General features: G+C 42.9%; 1 protein-coding gene across 5 annotated transcripts in view; it reads right to left on the bottom strand.

Moving 5' to 3' along the window:
• Nucleotides 1-24,011, bottom strand: part of MKX (mohawk homeobox) — a 62,878-nt gene extending 38,867 nt beyond the window's left edge. The window contains exons 1-5 of one of the 5 annotated variants that reach the window (XM_014859087.3): nt 23,474-24,011; nt 21,047-21,313; nt 19,076-19,235; nt 11,468-11,621; nt 10,704-11,039 (exon numbers count right to left, since the gene is read on the bottom strand). In XM_014859087.3, the coding sequence (XP_014714573.1) occupies nt 10,704-11,039; nt 11,468-11,621; nt 19,076-19,235; nt 21,047-21,234 (838 nt within the window). In that variant the 5' untranslated portion in view covers nt 21,235-21,313; nt 23,474-24,011. Of the gene's footprint in view, nt 1-10,703; nt 11,040-11,467; nt 11,622-19,075; nt 19,236-21,046; nt 21,314-22,235; nt 22,409-22,636; nt 22,863-23,175; nt 23,224-23,473 lie in introns of those variants that run through there. The other 4 variants (XM_044762277.2, XM_014859088.3, XM_044762276.2 and 1 more) reach the window with 4 other exon arrangements.
• Nucleotides 24,012-26,247: the final 2,236 nt, after the last annotated feature.

Genomic DNA, 26,247 nt, shown 5'->3' with positions numbered 1-26,247 from the left:
AATACAGCTCATTCCCTTTTATGGTTCTTCCCTGAGCATTTCACTGAGTGTGTGCGTTAGCGGATGGGGATCAGGAATGGTATTTGGGGGTTGGTAATATGTCATGAAATCATAAAGTTGAGCTTTTTTATATTTTCCTTATGAAAGGAAAGTTATTGTTAACTATAAACTAAATTTTACTGCTTCAATCATAGTAACTGTGAAATAGCCCTCAAACACCTTTCAAGGTAGCTGAGAATTATTCCTCCAGATGATTTATGTTTATACTTTTTCAAGCACATTTTAAGGGAAAAAAATTATAAAAAAATCTCCTGAAAGAAAAAAGTACACAGGTTAGATAAACCGGAGGCCTCGTGGGTTATGAGTAAATCTGAACTGGTGCCATATTTCTGGAAAGGTCTAAAGTAAAGGAACCCAGGAGACACAATAAAAACTAAAACAAGACGAACTGCACTACTGACAAGGCTGTGAAAAAACTCCTTGATCCAGCTGGATAGACCGAGCAGCTCAGAGGAGAATTAAAGGAGGAAAAAAATACAGCGAGAATAAATGCAACCAAGACAGCAATAAAAGAAAATGCAAAGCAACAGCAGCACTCAACGTCAGTTGCAAACTGGCGCAGGCTATGAGGATTCTGAAGCAGCCGCAGTGTCGCAGCCATCCAGCTTTGTGCTGGGTGAAGACATCACGGCAAAGGCACTTGGCACCAAGCAACTTCTGGCCACGGATTTTACGTTCAGAAATGTAAGACCCAGTAACATTTAAGGAATTCTTGCTCTTGCCAGATAGCCATCCTCCTGTCCTGAAGCCATGTGACAAATGATCCTGAATACCACTTTGCCTTTTACGCATCTGTTGTCTAAATCAGTGTAGAAACTGGAAGGAGAGCCTCTGAATTCTGGCCCTTAGCAAAAGGGTACACTTTAGTGTCATAATGACAGTCTTGGCAGAACATGGCATTCTTACGTGAAATGTCTCTGCCATACTGAGAGCTTTGTCCACTATAACCTGGGGCTGGCTCCATCGAAGGGACTATCAGTTCTAAATTTTAAACACACAGGCAGCTATGCGCAAACTTAAAGAGCAAACTATTTCCTGGAACTCCCACTTTATGAATGGTTGTCTCTGACCACCTGTCACCAACTGAAAAGGTTTCACTTTCATTTGCATTGTTTTTCCACTTCAATTTTATATTACCAAACTACTCCTCTCAAAATCACTATTTAAAAAATTTTTGTTCTCTTTAAATGAGGCTTGATCAAAGGCAAAATTGCTTGCGTGTACAGCACATATATAAATATAAATATATAAATATACATATAAACAATGGTACCAAAAAGGGAACACATCCTTCTTGTCAAAGATGTTCTTTTTGGTCACTGTATCAGAGATGCTCCAAAGCACTGAAGTCAGTGGACAAGAGGCTGTTTGCAACCCTACCTGCAGTTCAGTGATTGTGGAAGAGATGACATGCAATTGACAGCATCCTGGCCACACTGCCATCGCTAAGGCACTGCCCAAATCTGTGAGACAATGAGGTCTAAACTTTGGTTTTGTTTTTGCTATGTGCATCTAGTGATGTGGAGACCTGAGGAAATGCTAAAGGTGAATTGACTCGGCAGTAACTCAGGGTACCTCGCACCACAGCGTCCTACTGGGCTGGGAAAAACAGTTCGTGGCTCGCTTTTCTGACTGGGAAGGTCCAAAATTTTCAGAAGTGGGCGAGTGATGTTGTTGTTTAAAGTTGAGACTAATCTACCTTCCCCAAACCACCTTCCAGCTGGACTGCTATTATCACTGAAGCTTTTTTGACCACTCTCAGATAATGACTCAGTATCTCCCTTGTGTGGGCAGGGCAGAGGAAAGATACCAATGGTCATTTTCAAAAGTTATTGTGGGGGCCGGCCAGTGGCACAATGGTTAAGTTTACATGTTCTGCTTTGGCGGCCCCGAGTTCGCCAGTTCAGATCCTAGGTGTGGACGTGGCACCGCTTGGCAAGCCATGCTGTGGTAGGTGTCCCACATATAAAGTAGAGGAACACAGGTACGGATGTTAGCTCGGGCCAGTGTTCCTCAGCAAAAAGAGGAGGATTGGCAGCAGATGTTAGCTCAAGGCTGAAACTCCTCAAAAAAAAAAACTTATTTTGTTTTCCCAACTATGTTCAATTTCTATTACTACCACTATACACACACGTGTGCGTGCACACACACACCAGCAGGATTAACTGTTAGGGATCTTCTGCAAACCATTCCTATTTCCCTAAGTAACCAAAGAATGATCCTGGGTACTATATGCCTATGAAAACCTGCAATCTATCAACACGTGTAAAGACTGCAGCCATTACAACAGAGAATTTTTTTAAATGCACCCACACCTAACCTAAGTTCTCGAAAGTTTAATACTAATGACTCAAGCATTTTTAATTTTTTTGCTGTGGAAGGTTCACCCTGAGCTAAGATCTGTGCCAATATCCCTCTATTTTGTATGTGGGACACTGCCACAGCATGGCCACCGACGAGGAGTGTAGGTCCACGCCCGGGAACTGAACCCAAGCTGCCAAAGAATCAGAGTGCACTGAACTTAACCACTAGGCCATGGAGCCAGCCCCGTAGGCATTTTTTAAGTAAAAGTCAACTCAGCACCAGAAATTGCCAAAAGCACTTACACTTATTGTACCAAGGATCAGGATGACAGCTCCAAGCAACCAAGCCACTCATCTCCAAAAAACCAACCACTTCAACGCCCAGCAGAGAGCCCACAGCAATTTCCTCATCTGAAAATTAAGGGACTGAACTGGAGGATCTTTTAAAATTCACGCCTGGATTTATAAAAATCCTTGACTATTTCCTTCTTTAGTACAATGAAAACGAGAGAAATCAGGTAACAAAGCTGTCCAAGGGGAAAGGGAGAGACGGTTCATTGTGTAGCTGTTATTTAAACACGTCATCCTTCACGTAAACTGAAAACCCAGAAAAAAATTCACATTTTGTGAAAGAAATTGGGAAAGTGAAGAAACATTATTTTTTTGCTTCCTCAAAGCTCACAATTATAAATGATATAATTTCTAATAGAAAACAAGAACACAAGCTTCCAATATTTAAAAGTAGCAAAATTCTGGGCTGGAAGAAAACACATATTTATCCTGAGTAAAAATTCTGTTATATCAACAAGACAAATTTTGACATCGAAAAATACCTGTTTAATTTTAGAAAGAAAGTAGGGAGGCAGAAGGGAAAAACTAACAGCAAGTAACCAAAAAAGAAAGAAAGAAAAGAAACCACTTCCATGTTCATTAAATAGAATGTCTTGTTATTTTCACAAACAGTAAACACTTTTTGACATCCTTTTTAGTCTCAGGCTGGAGAAGTGTCAATGGATCTTATTTGTTCTTGTCAGTGTGAAAAGAGTTTACAAACCTAACTAAATTTAGAATTAGTGGGAGTTATGCACTTATATTCCTTATACATAGAAGAAAAAAAGGCCCTTTTATGCCAGCTTTGAGTTTGGCTTGACTTTTTATGACTTATTTAGAAGCCCTAGGGAATGAAAAAAGTCTCTTAATGGAAATACTGACACAGTCTTAAATATAGTGACATGAACAAGCACTTCTGTGAAACTGCACCAGAATGTGACTGACCACTCCAGCAAGTTTGAAATGCATAGAGTATCAGAAAATCAACTACAATTGGTTGAATGCCAGTAGAACAGTAACGCCAAAATATAGACAATACTCCTGCAGGATCGAAATTTCATGTTGATAAACTTTTTAACAGAAAAATATGTACAAGGTATGGGATCTTTACTCTTATATGTGGAGGAGAGAGAAAATGTAAAATTTCTGCATAGACATTCACCAATTCTATCATAGGATTAAAAATAGTCATTCTTAAAAAGTCAAAGCTGTCATGTCAACTCTGAGAGTGAGTGTGGCAGAAGAGCTCAAATCAGTGGATATAAATCTGTGCTTTGTTTCTCAAATGTCACCTACAAGGCTATGTACTAGATTGGAGAAAGACAATAAATATCATTACTTAGTCAAGGCAAATTCCTAAAAGCTCCATTTGTATTTATTTGTCTATCTGCTATACTTTTTACTCTTCCGTAGGTTTTCTTTAAACTAGCTAACCTTTTCCATTTATAATCCTTGCATTTTCCTGAAAGTCACTCTTTTACTTAAAAATCGGGTTAGTTTCATTTTATACTTTCTAAGTTTTTATTTTGAATCTCTTAAACATCTCATAGTTTTAAGCTTCATTTCATTTAATTTTTTTTCCCTCTGGTTTTAACTTTTTTGCATTTGCCTTTTTTTTTTATCCTTTTAAACTTATTCAGGACCATTTTCTTTCCCTTGTCACGTTCACAGACCCAGATCAACATATACATATGTACATTAAAACGTCTTTTATGATTTAAGAGGCAGGCAGACTAAATCATTAAAACACTAACTCATTCATCTAAGAAACAGTTATGGAGCAAATATGTGAAAGACACTGTACTAAGTGCCAGGGGGACTATAAAATGAATAAAACACCATTTCAGGGTCTCAGAGAGCTTTTAATACATACAGGGCAGTGAGTATCAGCACAAAAGAGGAGACAGAATGTAGCTGCATTTCAGAAAACAGTTTGTCTACCTTTACACAGATGTGAAACCAGTGTTGCTATCATTCTTAGGCACCACATGGAGGAAACACAATGTTAAGAGGACAAAAAAATGTCAGGATCAAACACAGCTCTAAAAAATGTGTACATTTTATAAACTAAGCTGCCATATGCTTTCGATTTGTTTGTAAGCCGTGTTGCTGAATGGGGCTGGAAGTCTCAGAATCTGCATTAGGCGTTTTCAGGCTCTCACATGATACCAAAAAACAAACAAAGAAAAGTGAATGAAGAGCTACCCCTGAAACCAGCCGGCAAACCACTCATGTCAATATCTGTTCTCTTTTTCTATTTTCATGGGCCGTTAATCTCTAGTTGTTAACAGTAGGTGGAACCCTTATGCAATCTCATTTAAATTTTACAAGTGAACCCGTAAAGAAAATTTAATTTCAAAATCAAGCTAATTTGAATTTCAGAAATAATCCAGGTGAATGTGTTTTGCCATTCTTATCTCTGATAAATATTTAAGAATTTAAGAATCTGTGGTGTTCAGAATAATACTTAAGTTTTTATAATTCTAGAGTAACCCCATACCTACCCCAAGGTCAGGATTTCTATAAATCTCATTTAAAACATTACTGCTTTGAAATAAGTAATGAGGAAAGATCCCTTTTTAAAAGGCTATCAGAAAGATATCACTCTTTATTCAAAGGCATTAGGGGTAAGTTTAGGATTGTAGTTAATCCTAAAATTACTGCTTTTGAAAGATGAGACTAGCAGATAAAAAGCTATAGGAGGAGGGAGCTTAGAGAAGAGAGAGGATGCTGATGCACACCCTACATGCTGTGGTTAACAGAAGTTTAGGAGAGCAGAAAATCATAAATCTTTTAAATCGGTACTTTAAATTTCTATCTGAAAATTTCACTTGTTCCCAGATGGTGTTTGATAGGTGAGGCACTATTGTAGTAAAGATACAAGACAAGAAATTGGATAACCTTTCAAGAATCCTTTAAATGTCACTAACTGGGCTGGTGATCGAGGGTTTTATTATTCTCCGCTGGAGTACATCAACAGGCATTTGCATGCCAGGAAAAGAATGTCTGGAATAATCCAAAACGGCAAAGCCTAATTCTTTCACTAAAAACAAGGAAGTGACAAGCACAAAAAGGGAAATAAAAGAAGAAAAAAGTAGCCAAAGTGGACTTACTGGTCAATAAAATCCCAGAGAGAAACCTAGCATATCCGCAGAAACACACACCACCCTCAACAGCTGGCTCTGGCTGAATCCTTCTCTTGACTGCCATGAGGCTACCTTTAAGCTACCTCCAAACACAAACCTAAAATTAATGAAACATAGAAATCAGGGGTGATTATTCACTGCTCAAAAAGATCTGCCAAGGCATCTCTTTAAATCTTTCTTCTGCTTCATTTCACTACGGTCTCTTTGATGCGGAGCCTAGCACAAAACACAGGGCTCCAGGGAGCCTGGAACAGCGCCTGTGTGGAGAGGCTCTTAATAAACATTTTTGTATGTGGAACAAATGCGTGAAAGAGCACCTCATATGTGAACAGACTGCGTCCCAACAACTTGGCTGTTCACAACTGAGAGAATATTTCTCCAAAGAACCTGTGCTATAAATTAAGCGTAAACCCAAGGCTCATCCAATGGCTGATTGAACTCATGAGCATACCTGGGTTTTACTACTGATAATACCAGTTTAAATTCTAAAGCACCCGAGTGTGCAGGAAAAGAGAGAACAAACAACATCCCTCCCCTTGGGGGTCATCATTAGCCAAGAAAAAATGTCTGGAACTGGTGTTTAGCCTTTGTCATACCCCCCAGACTTTCATTCTACTTCCTAGTTCCTCGTTCCTCAGTAACCAAAATCCCTTGTTTTCTCATTTTGTTCCAACGGCAGCAGGCCATGCTAACGGACTCTACCTCCCAAAGGGTCCCATGCACCAAATAAATGACTTCTTTTTTCTCTCAATCAAAATCTCCATTTCTTCAGGGATTTACTTTAGTCAAGTAGAGAAGAAGCTAATCTGATTAATTCACACTAACATAAAAAAGAGCCCTATCCACCTAAATGTTTCTGCAATACCAGATGTGTATAATTAAAAGGGATTTTAGACCGTTTAACAGGATGAAGCTTATACACTCAGCCTTGTGGGAGCAGATTAAATTTACGAATTATATACCAGCAGAGCAATGGGGCTCAGAGAGTAACCATTCAAATGTACTAGCCATTTACGAGTTGATCTTCGTGAGCTGCAAAAAGAAAGAACATAAGAGGGACTTGTCCTTAAACTGAACAAAAGAAGAAGGGAAGTCCTCATGTTTTACTTCAAGACTTGCCTGCTTTTCCCCCATCAGTACACTTGTTAGAAACCTCTTCTCTCTCTTTCAGCGAAGAAGGACATTCAATAGGCTTGGTTTGGAGGGTAAATTAAACTCTAGCCCAAATTAAGAAAGGCTCCAGTGAGGACTCACTCTGTAAGGGGACATAGGTGGCAGATGGCTCTTTCATGGATGGTCCCATCTGGAGAATATGAGCACGGCCTCAACAGGAATGGAGGAGATATTACGGCTAGAGTCCTTACCCTGATACCTCAGGGAGCGGACCCACCTAGAGGCTAGAGGCTAGAGGCACGGCGATCAGCTTGTAATGGGAATTCACTCCATCAAATACCTGAAAATCACCATTCGTTAACCTCATACGATGAAAACGGATTATAATTTTAATTGAGATGACTTAAGTCAGCAGAGGACATCAAGTGACTAAATTTTCTTGAGTATTACTTGTGTTTAGAAGCAATGCCCTTAATAATTCTGATCAATTCTAATGTTATAATTACTGGTGTCAGAAACATTTTAACCAATATTTATTGAGAGCCTGGCATGATGCAGAAGACTGCAGATTACAGAGAAATATTTAATCTCTAGATAAAATCAATAAAAACATGTTTGTAGCTACTATGACAGTGTCTAATGCTGTCTTCAATTAGGATTACTACTTTATAATCAACCAGGCTTGTGCCGCCTAGAATTTAACGAGAGCAAGTGAAATGAAATTGGGTTAGATTATCCTTCCACACACCAATGCTTTCATTTAGCTTTTTGATTCCAAATATTTAATTAAATGCATCATGAGATAGCAACTCTTTTACGAAAATGGCTGGAAAAATGGATAAAATTTCTTAGCAGAGAAAAACCAATAAATTGTTTTTAAAGGTGATCTATTCTTGCAAAAGAATTTAAAAGTTAAAATGTTGATGCTGCTGTGGAACTGGGGTGGGAGAGAGGAATGGTGATTAACAGCACACTTAGAAGATTTCTCTTTAGGTGAGCAAAGGAAGATAGGACCAGAAAGAATGGAAGGAATTCAGAGTAAGCGTGTATGCCAGAGAAACCATAGCAGTCGCTCAGAAAGTATTTATTGAAATCCCCTGTTCTCTCTTTCTGCATGACTGGTAACCCAGCTACAACTGCCCCAGCATTGTCATTCAGTTCTCACAGAGGACAGCCATTTATTATTTCAGTCTGAAATTTAGCAAATCAGTCCTAGACCACCAGTCTCTCTTAATTCTCCATCCACAAAACCAAAAACTTTATTTTGTTCTTTTTAAGTTTACACACACATGAAAAACCAGAAGTTTACATGTCTAGGCTGCTTTCTCACTGCTTGTAATAATAAGCTAAAAAGTAAGTTTTTATTTAAAAGTAGAACTTGGCAAATGAATCGTCCATAATATGGACCAAGTGCATTTGGAATGCTCTAATAAAAATAAATGGCCAAGGTATTTAACTTTGAAAAGCCTCAACTATACAGGCATGCTATTCTCTCCTTGATTTGATATTTCGTTACCTCTGAAAAAAGCACACATTTTCAGAAGACTCATCACACTGGATGAATTTCATAGACATATGACTTTGCTTTTGCTGGGCGACACAAAGAAATTTACAAGAAAATTTTTAAAAAATAAGAGATCTTCAATTATCCCACCTTATCAAAAGTAACTTTCCCTGTTTCCAAAAATCTTCCTCGTTTTTGTCTATACACATTTGTACCGTCATAATTGTATTCCATGTTTTCATAATTTTAAACTGTTTTTCACTTTACATTATCAATTCCTCTCATGTCGTTTCATAGTATCAGTATCATAAATAAAAATTTGATTTCTATACTATCTGGGTTTAAATTAGGAGAACGTTTACATTTGTAAAAATTGAGATCCTTTTCATATTTTAATATGACCCAGAAAAGTGTATAAAGCATGAGAATGAATTACTTCTTCAAAGTTTGAAAAAAATCCAATGAATCTACCAATTCATGTGCTTTGGAAACTGGGCTTACTAAAAACTTTAATCTTTCCTGAATTAGTGGTCACTTAAAACTTTTTTCACTATAAATTTATAGTTTAATTTGTGTGGATAATACCAATTCATTTCATCTACACATTTGCATACAGTATGTTGTCAACTATGCATACCATTTCATCATAACTTTAACAAATATTTTTTGTTTAATAACTATATATTGATTGCTACATCGCCTGTCTCATTTCCAAATTTAATTTGTGTCAGTTTTTGCTTGTCTTTTTCACTCTTGCTTTCAAAGAGTCAACTTGATTTAATTACCTATTTTTCAGCTTTCCATTTTACCTTTCTTTGTTTTATTTTTATTCTTTTTTTCAATTACCTGGACTTGAAATACTGATTTATTTTTCTTTCTCTGTAAATAAACATTTATCAAGCTCTGAATTACCTCTAAGTTCTGCTCTGGTCACAGTGATTAGACATTACTATGTAGTTTTAAAATTTTTGTTATTAGCTAAATAGTCTTTTATTGCATCTTTTACTTCTTCCTAGACCCAATTATTCTTTACAAGACTATTTCTGAGTGTTTGCAGTTGTTTTCATTGTTAGAGTTGGAGTTTCTGCAACAGAAAATGAGATTAAGTCTTTAAAAATGTATTGGTATTTTCTCTGAATCCTCATAGATACTATATTTTATATACATTCATAGACACTTGAAAATCAGATTTCTGGCTACATAATGTGAAGGCTATATTAAATAGACCAAATTTAAATTCCTCTAAAGCCCTATTCCTCACATATCAAGCTCCTTGATATTATAAGGACCAAGTGTAGCAATATTCACGTAGTTTTTAGCATAGGGCCTAGCATATCACAACTATGCAATAAAGGACCGGTGGCGGCAGGTGTAATAATAACAGTAGGAATGGTCTAGTGGTAGTTATGCTCCTCCTACCTCTTCTGCAGGCTCAGCTGCCCTATTGACCTGGAGAAGAATAACTAACTGTGTGTTCTTGGTCTGGGTTTTCTTATCTGTGACATAAGCTGGCTGGACTAGAAGCTTTCTGAAGTTATTTCCAGCTCTTCCACTTCTAAATTTCACTTGATGGCATTCTCAGGACTGGGACACCAGAGGTAGGTCGCGCACATCCCTTGTTCCAGGGGGACTTGCTCAAACACTCTTCACAAGCAAAGCTCTCTGGGAACTGAAGTCAAGATAGAAAATTCTACCAAATTCACTACTCCACCTCAAATTTTTGGACAGGTAGAAATTAACTTAATATTTCTGGAATAAAAGTAAAATTTTCAAAGCTATTTATCAGCTCTACTTGTGCTTTCCAGGAATAAAAGTCAAATTTCCAAAGCAACATAACCCAGACCTATATTGGCATCCACGCTAACTTGTGTTCATTTTGTAACATGATTAGCAACCAAAGAATTTAAGAAAAAAGATGGAATACAAAGAATTTGCATGGCTGGCTAGCTGAAATCCAGGACATTACTCCATTAAAATTTACTCATAAAAGCCAATATATATCTCCTCTAAGAATCTTTATCATTAAGATTAAAAATTATCGTGAGGAATGAAAATTTCCCATCATCTAGTAACGAGCATACTGGTAATTAAAAACAGAATGAAAGCTTTAAAACTGAATTACACGCAATACGTGAGTAATGGATGCAAAAGCAATAAAAATTATGCTTTTATACCTGTCAAAATAAATCCCTCTGTCGCAGTTTTAATTCTGTTTTAAATGAGATCTCACAAAAAGCACAGACTTACCTGTGCGATAGACAAAGTTGCCTTCAGTTTCTGATGACGAGGGAGACACCAATTCTTCCTCAAATTCATTGGAACTAAAAGATCCCGAATGGTTCCTTTGCCTTGTCTTTCCCATCATGGCAGCATTTGTGGCCATGACATGTCTCAAAGAGTCGTTAAGGTAACGGTTCAACAAGCTGCTCTTGTATTTTGGGGGTGACACGTAGTCCTCGCTGGCCCGTGACTCTGGCCTCACTCCAGCTTTTATGACTGAGCTCTCACTTTTAATCACAGGATGGTGAACGGGATTATTGTAGCCCCCTTCGTTCATGTGGTTTCTTGGAGGATTTTCTCCATCTAGGGGGGAAAATACCACTAGCTAGTACTTACACATATTTTTCCCCAACCACCCAATTGTTGTACTTAATCATTAAAAATATATATAAGGGAAGAATATTTGAAGTGTACAAAATTATCTTTGATATTCAAGATTAATTTTTAGGCAAAGGAAAGCAGGGATCTCTGTAATCTCTCCCTATGGTATTTTAATTTTAGTGAATTTCACAGAAAATGTTATTCTGACACACGATAAATCTATAAACAAGAGGAAACAGCCGTAATTCTGTTGGTCATTTATAGTATTGTAAAAGTGAAGTTACCCCATGCAATAAAAAAAACCCACTATGGCACCATCGTGTTTTGTGGGATCAACCTTAAAAATAGCAACTGAGGTGAACTTATTATAGAGGCAAAGCAAAGAAAGCAAAATAAAACTATTAACAAACCTTCGGAACATGAGTCATCGCTGCTGACACTAAGCCGCTCAGCATTTCCTTGAACATACTTGTTGTACAACTTTATTCTTAAAGCCCAGCTTAAATCTGGCTGTCGAACAGTATTCTTAAGCCGACGTCTTGCATTAGCAAACCAATTTGACACCTAAAAAAGTATTATTTTTCAATTAACAAAACATAACAACATTACCCATCATACAGTTAATTTCCCAAAAAGGAGTGAAGCCTCTCTCAGCATCTCTGATCATTAAATATTCTCAGGACATAATAGTACTAGACATTCATTCCATTTGTTCATTCATTCATTCAACAAACAGGCTGAGCACTTACTACAGAGATTGAGCACATGTATTCTGGGGATAAAAAAAAATGAAGAGGACTTGCCATCAAATTTTCAGTCTAGTAAGGGAGGTAGGAGAGTATACAAATAACTCTAATATAGGAACGAATGTGATAAATGGCTTAAGAGGCATCAAATAATATGATACAGGAGTCCAAAGAAAGGAGGCGTTACTTTCATATGTGACTCAAGAATTCATGAGGAATTTAAGCTAGGCTTTGAAGGAATATGTCAGGTCTAATGGGGAGGGAAGTGTGCTCCCAATAAAGAGGACACGGGAACAAATTTCAGGGACATTGTGGTGGGTGAGGGAGAGGGAAGAATTAAAGATGACCTTGAATCACCAAACCCATGTAACCAAGAGAAGGATAGTGCCCTTATGAGAAAGAAAGCAGAACTCTTTGATGGTGAAATGACACATTTGGTTTGGGGAACGTTTAGTTTGAGACGCTAGAAAAGCGTACAGGTGAGATGTGCTGCAAGGAAATAAAGATGGTATCTGAGACCGAAGGGAGAGGAAGATCAGATTTGGGTCAAATGCCCAGAAGTGAGAGCTGAAGTTGTGACAGTAGGCAGAACAGAAAGACGCTCAAGGACCAAACCTTGGAAACCTCCAGCAATGAAGGAGGTTGGACTATAAAAGAGGACCTGGCAAAACCATCGGAGATAGAGTAATCAGACAAGTAGAGGGAGGGAAAAAAGCCACGTAACATCCAGCTTTAAGCTGAAACCCAAGTGTTTCCAAAGCAAATAGCTGATGGCAAAGAAATGAACACTCCAAAATAAAGGAAAGTTACTTCCATTATTTTTTTAAGGTGCTATTAGATTTCTAGAGGCTAAAACGGTACCTGAGGTTTCTTTTAAAATGTCGGGCTACCATCAGAATATATATATATATATATGTATATTAAAAACCTGAAAGGCTAATATTTGCCTTTAAAAGAATACAATGTGCAAAGAGAATTAAGTCTTCCTGCCAATTTGTTCTAGAATATGCCCCACATTACTATAATGGTTTGTGTGGCAATCCTTGCACTGGAAGTTTCTTTTTTTCTTTTTTTTAGATGTATACCATAAAGACACAATTTTTGCCCATTGCTTAAGCCCTAACTATTGAACGGACCTGTGGTGAATTCTACTTTTTGAAAAAACAAAACTACAATTTTTTTCTTTGTCCACATGGGTAAAACTTCGTAGTTTTTTCTGGTTTTTATGTATACATACATATATTTTTTTTTCAATACTACCTCCTTTGTGTCTTAAGCAATGATAACTGTCCTATTAAATTTATGCGGCATTTCAGAAGTCTTAGTCTTCATCAACCTCTCTTCCTGTCAAGGTGTGCATTTATTACTATGCTTTAGCCTGACTTCAAATTCTCACTCTCCTCCAACCTCTATACATAGACAACTTCTGGGACTATTCATTCAATAAATATAAATTGAGTAGCTCTCGTGCTTTAACCACAGTGTCAAGTGCTGGGAATGGATAAACTGTGTCCCCTGCACACGGAAGGACTGGCAGTGAAGAACTATACTTGACTAACTATGACACACAGGTGAACATTCCCTATGGAAGCACGAAATGCCTGGTCCATTTCTTCACTACATTTCTCAAACTTCCCTCTACTCTCAGTCCTGGGCAAAATGTTCATCCAAGTCCTCATTACTACTAACTAGGAATTTTAGAACATTCTTTTTTCTAACTTCCTCTTGTCCACGTGAATGGGTCTTAACAACCATCATCAAATTCAAGTGTTGATGCACCATTACAATTTAATCACTTAACTTCTTCAAACCCTCATTAGTGCCCCATTATCCTGTAACTGTGGCATGATGGAAGGAGACTGGTTTCCTGTTCTGAATTTGCCAAAAACATGCTGTGTGAATTTATATAAGTCACTCAACTTTTCCAAACTTCAAACTCTTCATCTATAAAATGCATTAGATGGCTCTTAACATCCTTGCCAACTCTAAAAACTCAGATCTGTGAATACAGCCCACACTCTGCTAAACAGTGTTAATTCCCTTCTAGTTGGTACTAACCTACCTTCTGCTCTCAACCATTTCTCTCTCTGGCAGTCAGATACATGTGTTTATGTCCTTCTCTCCTCCTCTCACACAGAGGACAGCCTGCAACTTCCCCTATGCCTATGCCCCTTATATTCATTAGACTGCAACTCCCAACCTTTTTGTCACTTTATTAAACATCATATAATTCAGACTAATCTTAAATCTTAGCATAACCACCATATAGTACAGTTCTTATGAAACTCTTCATATTTTTATTAAAATGCAATGGCCTTCTAATTTCAAAAGCACTAACAGCTAAAATTCTAACATACGAAAATGGAAACCTTTCAAAGTCATGGTGGGATTAACTAACTTTTCATATGTAGGGGTCATATCCTGTTTATGTTTTATATACTCATAGTTCCTACCATAGTATATTAATTGCAGATCAGGAGATTTCGCAGAAAGGTTTGCTGATGTCTAACACAGGCTGTTACTAAACTGATTTCATAGGTTTGAATGGCACCCAATGTGCTAATATATTTACTCTGCCAGTATTTTATTACCAGAAATTTATAGTACGACCTAAGGGCTGGATATAGTCCAGGTGTTTAATACCTGCTTGCATGAAGTCATGCAAACAGCAGACAAATAGCTGCTTAACAAATCTGCATAAATATTATTTTGCAATTCTTTTCCTGATAAATTAACGCAAACTCCATCTGTTTCACCAAAGGTAAAAATATCAGTTCAAATTTTCTACCTTTAACATACCATAGATTCCTCCAGGTTATCATTCAAATTCTCTTCAAATTCTATTTTACATGAAATAGGCCTCCTTACCGATGGTAGGTTCCGCAGCAGCATTTTTATGTCAAGCTCAGAGCTTTAAAAACACTGTATTTTATAGTGAAAGCTTAGAACATCAAATATTTAGAAGTTGGAAGAGAAAATTCCATAATTTTCATTCCTACTCTAACGGAGGTGTTTACATTCATCATATTGACAGAGCAATCATTAGAATAAACCCAAAGGAATATGCTGGCATCTGTCCACCTTTGAACCTCCAGAATTAACAAACTTATTCTGGGTTATTCAACTGAAATATTGAGCACCTCATTTCCACACCATGTAGTATAGCACTTGGAATAATGTAGAAGGACCAATCTGAGACTCTGTTGCATATTTAACAGTTGCCATAATCCTTGTAGGTGATAACCACATACATATTTCAGCAGAAGCACTCAATAGAAGCAAAACCAGAGCTATGTCAACATAGGGAGCAAAACCTCACAACACAGCAGACTTCTCCAAATGGTACATGGACAGAGCATAGGAATTTGAAATTTCTACTATAAGGAGTTTCTTATTAACATCCAATCATTAAAATGTATTCTCAAATTCCACCCACCCAGTACTCTGTATTGTGATCGTGAAAGAAATCATCCCAAGGAGACATTTCATTCTTGCAATCCAGAAAAAATATAAATATATTTTAAATATATATATATACACACACACACACGAACAATGGGAAATATTAAAACCAAATACAGCTCCCATCTGCCCTTTATTAAAAACCTCTTCAACGATCTTGGTAAGCTCCATATCGTACAATAATATAAACTCCAATTGTTTACTACTTTATATTATTCCACAATCAAGCTGTTTATAGTGAGAGTATAGAGTATATTTTATAATGTTTGGACAATGGTCAGCCATAGGAACCAAGCACAATGGAATATTTTAGTTGGTTAAAGTCAAAATACACACACACACACGCACACACACAAATCATCTGCTTGTTAATTTTATAAAAATGCCTATATCTCATTAGGAAGTAAGATGCCAGATTAATAATGCAAAGGAGAGTTAAACATAGCTATAGCAAATTAAGACAAGTTGCTAAGTCTAGTGAATAGAAAAAAGCGAAAGTTGCATAAATAATTATTTCTGCTTCATTTTTCAGGGATGAATAAAATGTAGGTGCTAGTTAATGTCCTTAGAGCTTCTATTTATTAGAAAAAGTACCTTTGAGGTCCTAAAATATATTTCCTCCACTAAAGTTTCAGCTTTTTGTTTCTAGGCTTTCGGAGATTGCTGGCCAGGCTTCACACCCTTCCTTATCAATTTAAGAGCAGCAAAATTAGGCAAAAGCACTTCTTATGAAACGTTTGACAGTGTGACACACAACTAAAACAAAAACATTAAGTGTACAAGAAATTCTCAAAATGCAAGACCCTCTTGTTATTAAGGAATAAAACCATTCTGCTAACAGCTTATTATATAAACCATGAGAAACAGAGATAGAAGATATTGCAATAAACAAGAAATTGAAGCCAGAAATAAGAGGAACACTCCATATTTGTCTACAGACATAAAAATATGACATATTTCCAGATATACGGAAAATAATGAGTTATACTTGTGCTTTTTCTGTACAACCATCATACAGCGTTAACGATAACAAGCTGTACTCTGTGTATTCCCTACAATGGGATGGATTTTAACACTAGAATATCTTAGCCAGATTTCAAGACACGTTCTACTGTCAGAAAGGTTTTGGAAAGTCGAATGGTTATCACAGTGGTATTCCCCAATTAGAACCTATTCACCCTACAGACACGTGCAGAGAGTCCACTATATGGAAAGGACCATGCTGGGGTGAAACAGGGGTACGAAGATCAATAAGACACGATCACTCTTCTCAAGAAGGCTGACTCTACAGGAGAAATTCATTCACTGGGAGAACCTCACTCATTAAATAGGGGTCTAATTGGCAGAGATCAAAAGCTTTATTCAGATCACAACTTTATACCATTTTCCCCCAGAAATGTATTTACATAATTTATTTGGTTTCCCTTAAAGTCAGAATTTGCTTTGGGTGTTTCATGTATGTCTGACTTACACAACACCACATATCTATAAATATACGTGTGTGTGTATTCATACACATTTTTTTTTCTTACCTAGACATCCTACTCTGCCTAACTGAAAATAACTGGACCCAAACTGATTATATTTAAGGTCCCTTGGTTATTCCATACATTTTGATTTTTTTCCACTTATCACCTTCAAGGTCCAGAAACCAACTTCATTTACTATAAAATTAGAAATCATTAAGCAGGTATCACTTATTATTATAAATAATTATCTTTGCCCCATTTAAAAATTACATATTTTTGTATATTTTTATTTTCTGAGGACTAGTATAAGAGAAAGAAAATGTAATGTGAAAAATTTTCATTACATGGAAAAACTCATGTAAATTAGAAAAATGTAATAATAGTCTTAGTAATAATAACCAAGATCTTACTGCAAAAATATATTAATGCAAAATGAGTTATTTGTGTTTAAACTATATTACGCAGAAAATAATTTGATTCTCTACTAAAATTACAACTACTTGTATTGCAGCTCAACAGAGCTACTGCACATGAAAATTTAAATGTCTCTACAATGACAAATATTACTTTTCATAATTAAACATGTTCTAAATATGACAAATTTTTTTGCTTTCTGTACTAAAGAACAGCAAGCATTAAATAAAGGACTATATAATCATCCAAAATAATCTTATGCTGTACTGCTGACATCACTGTGAAAGATTCAAATAGCTCTACAAATCAGTGGATTTTCAAAATAAACAGCCTACCTCTGCAAACTGAAATTGGAACACATGCATTGATTTTCATAAGTCAACTTTTTCTGACTGGAATAATTTATTTAGAAATCACTTTTGTAAATCCCTGAAAGTTCACAGTTTTATGTTAAACAGATATTAAGCCAAGAAGACTAAATTAATTTTCTCCTCCAGTGCACAGCAAATCACTATTAATATTAATGCCTGTTAATATGAAGCAGAACAGATGTTCTTCTCTATTATTCTGAAAATAAGCAGACAAATGCATATTAGAGTTTTAATAAGCCTGAATACAAGTCAACTTTCATGCTTTGTTGAACTTTCCAGTAATTCCTAAACGACAATCTTAAATAATCTGGAAAGCAATTTTTATTTTGTCTATCCTTAAATACTGCTTTTTACTTGGGGTCCTTCCTTACTATAAATTTAATAGGATGACCAAAATTTCATAAATCAGCGATGTACTGCTACTATAATATATGAAACTTCTCAGCTCATTTAGTTGCTCCCCCTCTTTCTGAATAAATTTGTTCTGTTTGCATGTATAAAAGTTCACATCACCATATTTATTAAAGAAAACTCTGGTGTGATGGAAAGAGCATTGATCTTGAAATATATTATTATTATTAAATATATCATTTCCAGGCCTGCCCTTACTAACACTTAACTCCCACATTCCTTGGTTACATCACCTGTAAAATGCTGATAGTAACTACTCTACCACACCATGTTTTTGTGAATATCAAATAGGATTATGTAAGGGAAAAGCTAGTCAGATGGAGTGTTGCCCCCTAGAGAAGAAACAAACCCACACCATTTCTCTACAACTGACAAAGTAATCCAACCATTTGAAATCTGCTCCTTCTTATCCCCTTATCACCAGCAAAATTTTGTGGATTCTAGCTAAGGCCCAGGATACTTTCTATTAAAAACAAAACGAAACAAACAAACAAAAAAACCCCACTTCTCATCCTTCCAATCCACCTCCTAGCCCTGTCAGTAACGGTGGTTTTGAAAGTTATCCTGGGGCCTTTCATATGGGGCCCTAATGTGGGGTGCCATTCCGTATGGTTCTCAAAGTGTGGTTCAGAGCCAGCAGCTTCAGCACCACTCCGGAAAAACCTGTTAGAAATGCAAATTACCGGCCCCACCCCAGACCTGCCACTGAATCAGAAACTCAGGTGGGGCTCAGCAATTTGCGTTTCAACAAGTCCTCCGGGCGGTTCGGACAGACATTCAGGTCTGAAAATCACTGCGGGTAGTCTCCTCTGCTTCCATCTATATATGGCCCAAGGACACCTTCTCATAACTCTGCAGATGACTTTTCACTGCCCTCCCTAACAAAATACCACGCCATCCCTCCTGGACCGAGCATTAGCACTGAATTGATGTGGGTAAGACTGAGAGGAATCCCAGAAACTCTTCCCACAGCACAACTCGGCCCCCGTGCCAATCCCTTATCACCCTCAGCGGCAGAAGCCAGAGCATCAGAACCAGGCTGTCTCCCTCCATCCTTCCCCAGCGAGGGGCGCCAGGTGGAGATCCACACAAAAGCGAGGTGTGCCCGCTCCTCAGCCGGCCCGGGCTTGATGGGCCCCGATTACCTGCACTAGCGTCATCTGCGAGCCGAGCGCCAAGAGTATCTTCTCCGTCTTGGTGGGGTACGGGTTGTCACGGTGCTTGTAAAGCCACTGCTTGAGGGGCCGCGCCATGTCTTGCAGGGCCTGCCGCTTGTGCCTCACCTTCCCGCCATTCTGCCGGGCCCTGGGACACCGGGAGAGGAGGAGGCCCCGGTGAGCAGCGCCGTCTGGGCGCTGCCCGCCGGGATCCCCCACATTTGGGCGCATTTCAGCGGCCGCAGCCCCGCGCCGACCCACGTCCCGCATCCCAGCGCATCCAGCCCCGCCCCGCGCGCCCCGAGGTTGAGGCGAGGCGGGGATGGGAGCCACAAAATTTCTGGGCGGCAGTATCCTTCTCTCGGCATATCTTTTTGAAATAGCCTGGTTGTTTCAGGGGGTCATGTGGCAGTGAAGGATGCTAGGTTTATCTAGAAAAGGGGGATATCATGAAGCCAGAGATTAGAGGTTTAGGTCACGATAGTTAAGTGATTTGAAGGAAACTGTTACTCAAGCTACAGATCTGCGCAGCAGGACTGTCACCCTCCCCTCGCTCGCCTGCACCGCGCCTTTGAGCGGCCCTAGCCTCGCAAGCCGGGTAGAGGCTGCTGCCTGCTCTCGAACGTTCTTTCAGGGAACTCATGCCTGCCCCTTGGGGCTTCCCATCGCCGGTGGTCAAAGGAAAGGATGCCCACTGGACGGCGGGATTAAAGCAAGGGATGACGGCCGCCCGCTGCCCCGGTTTTCTCAGAGCTCTCTCCTATTTCTTTTGATCCTCTGGGAAAAGGGGAAACTTTGCAAGAAAGGGCTTGTGAAAGAAGGATGGAGAACCCACGTGGCATTCTAGGGGCCTTTTCCTGACATAAAGGAGCTTTAGAAAGTATGGAAAGCATTGTTCCATCGGGTGAGGTAAAAAGACGTGAGGAAAAGCACATTCAGAGGAAGAGACCGAGGGAGGCTGGAGCTGGACGTTGGGCGCTGCGCTCCCCCGCAGCTCCGGGAGGTGTCGCCGCGCCGCCGCCTGCGCGCCCCGCCACTCCGGGAGGCTCGCGCGCCTGCGCCGCAGCCTCCAGGGCTTTTGCCTCTTTAAACACTTTGAAACGCAATTCCATCCGAAAGGACTGGTAGTAACATTTTGACGAAACCTAATCTCTGTTTTACTAACCAGCACCGCCGCAGAACAAGCAGCTGATGCAATCTTTCAGGTGGAGCCGGCCAGGACGGCCGCCCCTCCCCCCGCGGGGCGCTCCTGGAGCCGCCCAGACACGGCCCCGCTAGACCCTCCTCGCGTCAGCAGCCGGGGCAGCTGGCCCACCCGCGAGCTCTCGCCCCTCCAGCAGCCCCTCACTCCGCTAAACCGAAACCCGGCCCGGCAGGCCCGCCGCCTCCCCCTCCGGGCTCGCAGCGGGCCCCGCCGAGCCGCACGCGTCCAGGGCGCCCTGCGGAGAGCCGACCTTCCCAGCACCTTGGCCGGGGCGAGGCAGCGGCCGGGCCGTGACAAGGCCCTGTCGGGACAGAAGAGGGGAAGCCCACGGGGCTGGCCCGACCTGGGAAGCCCCGACTGCTTGGCCCTGCCCTGTTCCTCCGCATCCTGCCCAGTCCTGTCTGCCTCGCCCTCCGCCGCGCGTCTGCACCCGCGGTCCAGAGAGGGACAAGTAATCCCCTCCCCTGAGGTCCAGGGATCGGAGGACCGAGGGGCAGTTCCAGTGTCCTCAGTTTCCAACACGCCTCTTTTGAGCTGATCTGACGAATCGATCCCCCCAGATGTTGAGAAACTAATATTTTAGAATGAAAAGGAGTGAGACGAGGAAGCAGAGACCTGCCCTCCTGGGAAACTCCGGACCCCTAACCCGCGGGCCCCGGTGGCCACTGGCACGCCCGCGCCGCCCATCGCTCCCACCCCTCCGGGCTGCAGGCAGGCAGGCAGGGTCCCCGGGGGGAGGGGGGTAGTGGGCATACCCGGTCCTCCGATGTCTCAGGCCGAGGTTGTCCTTGAGGGGCGGACCGTCCGGAATGCCCACCTCGGGGCGGGCGTGGGGACTGTCCAGGATGCCGCCGTAGGGCCGGCTGCCTCGCTCCCGCTCCGGAGCGCCGCGGTCCTCAAAAAGCACGGCGCCGCTGAGCTTGTTGAAGACGATGGTGTTCATGGTGCGGGCTGGCAGGGGCGCGCGGGGCGGCCGCAGCGCCTCGCGGCCAGGCCGCCGGGAGCTCCGCAGGGCTCGGGTTCTAGGAGATGAAGATGCATCACGTTACTCGCTCAGAGTGCTCACAGACCTGCGCGTCCCGAGCCCCGAACTTGGCCCAGGCGCGGGGCTGCGGAGCCCAGGGGAGGAGCGACGCTGCCGCACCTGGACGAGGGAATCCCTGTCTCACCCCACCTGGCTACACCACTCCCCCCACCCCCCAGGCGCTCCCGGGACAGATTCAGCCCTCTTCCTTGCCCCGGCGATCGAGCCCCTAAGGAACTTCAATCAGGAATAATTTATCCGCAGAGGCAAAGGAAAATAATTCCTAAACAAGCCTTTTTGTCGCGATTTTAATCCGGGAGAAGCACACTCCGGATGGCGCAGCGGGATAGGCGCGGGGCCGCGCGCGGTTCTTCAATCACAACGGGAGACTATAAAGCCTCTTGGAGCTCCCACTTGGGTCTTAAGAAGGGGTTGGAAGGAAGGGAAAATTTGGGGTAGTGAACAACCGCATCCGCAAGCCCCAGTTAATGAGTCCCAGGCCGTACCGAGATTTCGGGGATTTTCATGTTTTCTAGATCCTGGATGGTTTGGCTGAAACCCCTGCGTCCTTATTCCGGCTAAACTCCCTCGGGGTAGGGGTGAGGGCAGAGAAAGTTAGCAGGCTCCAGAGCTAGAAAGTTAAGCGGCGTCAGGGACAAATGCACCACCTTCTCCCCCTCCCCGCCAAATCTTCCTACCATCCCCCAGCCCGCTCCAGGACCCGCAGGGTCCCGGAGGCTCAAAGGCGCCGGAGTCCCGCGCCCCCCTGAGCCGGCAGTCAGGGCTGCCCTCTTCCCCAGCGCGGGTGCGAGCCGCGAGCTCGGAGCCCTTCCACACCCGCCCCTGTCTGGGGTCTCGGGGAACCATTTCAGAGGCTGCAAAGGTGTTGGGGACAGAAGGAGGCATCGCTGTCTGCGCACCGCCGGGCCTGCGGCTGCCACCGTCGGAGAAGCCTCCAGCTCACCTCCCGGGTCGCGCCGGCCGGGAGCCTCTGCCCGCCGCGCGCGGGCGTCCGGGGCAAGTCCGCGCCGCCGCGGAGCAGCCGAGTTACCGCCCCGAGGCGCGCGGCCGCCCCAGCCCGCCCCATCTGCGCGCCTCGGGGTAGCTCCCGTTTCTTCCCAGCCGCCTCCGCTTTGCTGCCAGCGCCCCCTTCCCCCGCCCCGCCTAGGCGAGGGCTGCCCCCCCACCCCATACCCAGATCCTCGCCTCGCCGAGCGCCCACACTCGCCAACGCCCCCCACCCACCCCGCCCTCCGGCCACCACGGCAGCGGCCACGCGCGACATGTAGGGCCGTGACCCCAGCGATTAAACGGCGGTTACCGTCAGTGTTTGTGGGGAGGTGAAGTCAGATTTCTGCTGGCTGCCCCGTGTACCATAAGACCGAGTCCTCCCGCGCAGACAGGTACGTGTCTGGGTGTGCACACAGCCTCAGCGATAAGTGTGAAAGCAGATTTCCGCGCTTGCAGCCCCCGTTCTCAGGGCAGGACTCGCCTTGTTTTTTTTCTTTTTAAATCAGTGCGCTTAGCGCTTTGCGTTCACGCCGCTCTGTTTGTGTAACACATCATTTCCTAGCCCCACCGTCTCCCCCACCCCCGTCCTCCTATACTACACGCAACGTCTCGCGTTCTTCCTGGCGAATCCACGGCGACGTTGGCCAGCGCGGACCCTTCCCCGGCTGTCCCAAGCCCACCCAGAGATCGCCTGCAGGCAGCAGGCGCGGTGGGAGGGGGCGGCAGAGGTCCCAGAGCCGGGTCGGGACGCCAGGGGTCAGGGGCGTGTGAACCGCCACTCCGAACCCTCCCCGGGCGCCCACGCGCGGTCCCCAGCGCCTCTTCTCGGCTCCTGTGCTCCCCACTTACCCCGAGTCACTCTAAACCGTCGCTTGGGGAGCTCCCTCCCTGCGGAACTGCCCCGCCCGCTGCGCGGGAACAATTTTAAAGCAAAGGAGGCGCGGCCAGGTGGGCTCCCAGGCTCCTCGCCCACCCTGGGGCCAGCCTCAGTCGCCCCCGGGCGCGTCCCCACCGGACCTCGGAGGGAGGTGGGGGAAGGGCGAGGAGCGAGGAGGCGTCCAGGGTGGAGGGAAGGAGCAGCTCGGGAGCCAGAGGGAGCCTCCCGTCCCGCTGGCCGGACGAGGACGCCGCGACCCGGGGGCTGTACCTGTGTCGGTGGGGCCGGCGGCCGGCGGCAGGGCGGCTGGCTCTCCCGCGTCGAGGCTAGGCGCACTCCCATCCCCGCCGCATGTTCTCCGCGCGGGCTCCAGCGCGCTCACCGCCGCCACCGCCGTCGTTTCGGCTTTATTTACCCAGACGGGCGCGCGCGGCCCGGGAACAGGAATACTGAGGCCTTCTCATGTTTCCTGACTGCCCGGCCCAGCCGGCGAACATCCTGCGGGCGCGGTATCCACGTTCCCGGGCCGGCGGGAGGAAGCCTCCGCGCCCGCCGGGCCGCGGGGACTGCTGTTAACCCTCGCGGAGGAGCTGCCGCCGCGGGCGCCGCCGGAGCCCCCGGCCCACGGAGTCCTCCCGGGCCGGCCCGGCTCCCAGATCCGCGGGCCTCGCAGGCGCGGAGCAAAAGGAGCGATTTCCTTCGCACTTAGCGGAGAAATTGGAGAAGCCGCAAGCAGCGCCCGGCTCGGGCTCTGGGATCTGAGAGGCTGTGGTGCAAATCCCGTGTCTTAGCTGGCCCGGGTGTCGGAAATTTCACCGCGAGTGGCTAGGCAGGAGGGACCACTACAACGCGCCTTTTATTTTCCTCGCGATTAGCCGGAGTGAAGTTAGAGCTTGGGTGTGCGCCTATAACGCGCGAGCATTTTACAAGGAGGTGCTTGTGACCTAGGAGTCTCTCTTCTCGTGTCGCTGGGCTTCCTAGGTCCTGGCTGTCTCAAAGCCAGCCCCACATTCACCTTCCTGGGCCAGCACTGGAGAGGGTGCGCTCGCCACCAGACACACGGGTGGAGGGAGGCAAGACTGGGGCGAGGGGAGCCCAGGTGCCCAACCCAAAGTGACCCAGGTGTGGAGGAGACGGAACCCAGGGCCAGGGATCTGCACAAAGCAAAGGGAATGGAACTTGGAAGAATTCCAATCGGGGACACAGTGCGAGGAGAGAGAGTGCCTATCAGATTCTATTAATGATGATGCTTGGCTTCCCACCATCACCCCAAATATAGGAGTAGTGAAAACTGTGATTTGGGTGCAACTGGAAGCACAGAGCTTCCGGCAGCCAGAAGATCCTTAAGGCGCGGAGCACCGAGACGCCCGCGTTCTCGCCGTGGTCCTTGCTGCCGCAGCGACACCTTTCATCTATTTTTAAGAGCGAAAGTAGATTCCCCAAACCTGAAAGTTGTAGTGTCATTTGTCCTTTTCTCCCCTAAAGGGGGCTGGCCAGGGTTGAGGCAGTGACTCGCCTAAGCATCTTCCTTTTCTGTGGCCTGGAAATGGTTAAAATAAATACTAGAACTATTATTTCCAAGACTAATCAGTCTCCTGAATTTTCCATTATGTTATCTTCCAAAATACGTGACAACAAACCCGGCAGTGGCACAATCTGAAGGAGAAAGGGACGAAGGTTTACGTTTTTGCGCATCAGGCAGATAAATATTATCATTTGATCACGTTTCCCGGTGTCCTTGGTTCTCTTTTATTATGTAACTTGCGGTGGCCGCGCTCGCATCCTGCGCTTGCCGTGCCCTTGACTTGCTGTAGTGCATGTGGGGTTCAGTGCAGACCTCGGTCCACGGACCTCGCGGCAGGGAGTTAGGGTCTGGGATACGCCATAAAGTTTCAGCCACAGACTTGCAGCGAATGTTTCACAACAAAAGCAGATCAAATTGAAAATTTATAGGAGGAAAGAGGCTGGTTCTCTTCTGTGGTCTCTCTGACTGCTGGTGGTCACCAGGCGTAAGGAAGGCAGCTGTAACACGCCCCTCTGACATATATTTCGGTCAGCTGTCTTAGGTAAAACAACAGGCATGTGTGTACTTGCTTGCCATTTCAAAATACCCTACTGATTTATCCAGCTGTATACAGGCTAATAGAGGACAAATGAATTTTGTTGTTTTAGTCTGAACTGTATTTACACAATTTTAAAATGCATTTAGAGGACTTTAAGGTATATTTACGTATAAGATTTGCTTCTTAAAATCTGATATAAAATATACAGCAAAAAATCTTTCTACAAAATGTTTTTTATGTGGTATAGGAATAATATACACCTTAGTCTCAGGCTAAGTCACTGAAAAATTAACATGTGATAATTCCTTTAGACTATAGTTTAGTAATTAGAATCCGCTTAAAAGTGAAAGAGCGATGGAGGATTCATTTTTAAATGAAATAGTGTGGGGAATCCCTTTCTAATAGACAAATGAACATGTATTTTGTGATAGACCAAAATTTTATTTTTGCAAGCTTCATCCTCTGTGCAAGAGTGAAATTTCTTTTTCATTTTAACTCAGTTCAGATACATTTGACATTTTATTCAATTTCACCTTTTTCTAAGATGAATTTCGCTTAGCTTCCTATGCTGTATTCCAATTTCAGTATATGAAATGCTGTACGATAATTCTCAGAAGTAAGGCTTTCAGTTTAGAAAGCACTATGAGAAGATTTAAGAAAGTCTAGTTTGTGGCAGATGGCCATATGTAAGGAAAAAACCAAAACAAAACATGGGCCAGAGATCAGAAGACTTGAGCCCTAATCTTTATTCTGGTTAATTTGATGTTGATTTAGCTTGAATTTATTACAGTGTAAAATGAAGATGCTAAGTTTTCCACACACTTGCCTTACACTATTATTAAGATATTTTTTAAAATGTGGAAGTAACTTATTGCTATTGCTAAAGGTAGAAAAATTTCAAGTAAGGTTTGGCAGAAATCTTAATCCATTCTATTGGATTTAGAGTCTAGTTATAAATATAAGTAATTTTTACTTTCTAAT

This window comes from Equus asinus, chromosome 29 (assembly GCF_041296235.1).
Source record: "Equus asinus isolate D_3611 breed Donkey chromosome 29, EquAss-T2T_v2, whole genome shotgun sequence".
NCBI classification, from domain to species: domain Eukaryota; kingdom Metazoa; phylum Chordata; class Mammalia; order Perissodactyla; family Equidae; genus Equus; species Equus asinus.
Note: the sequence above shows the minus strand (reverse complement) of the source record. Positions and strands in the feature narration are given on the sequence as shown.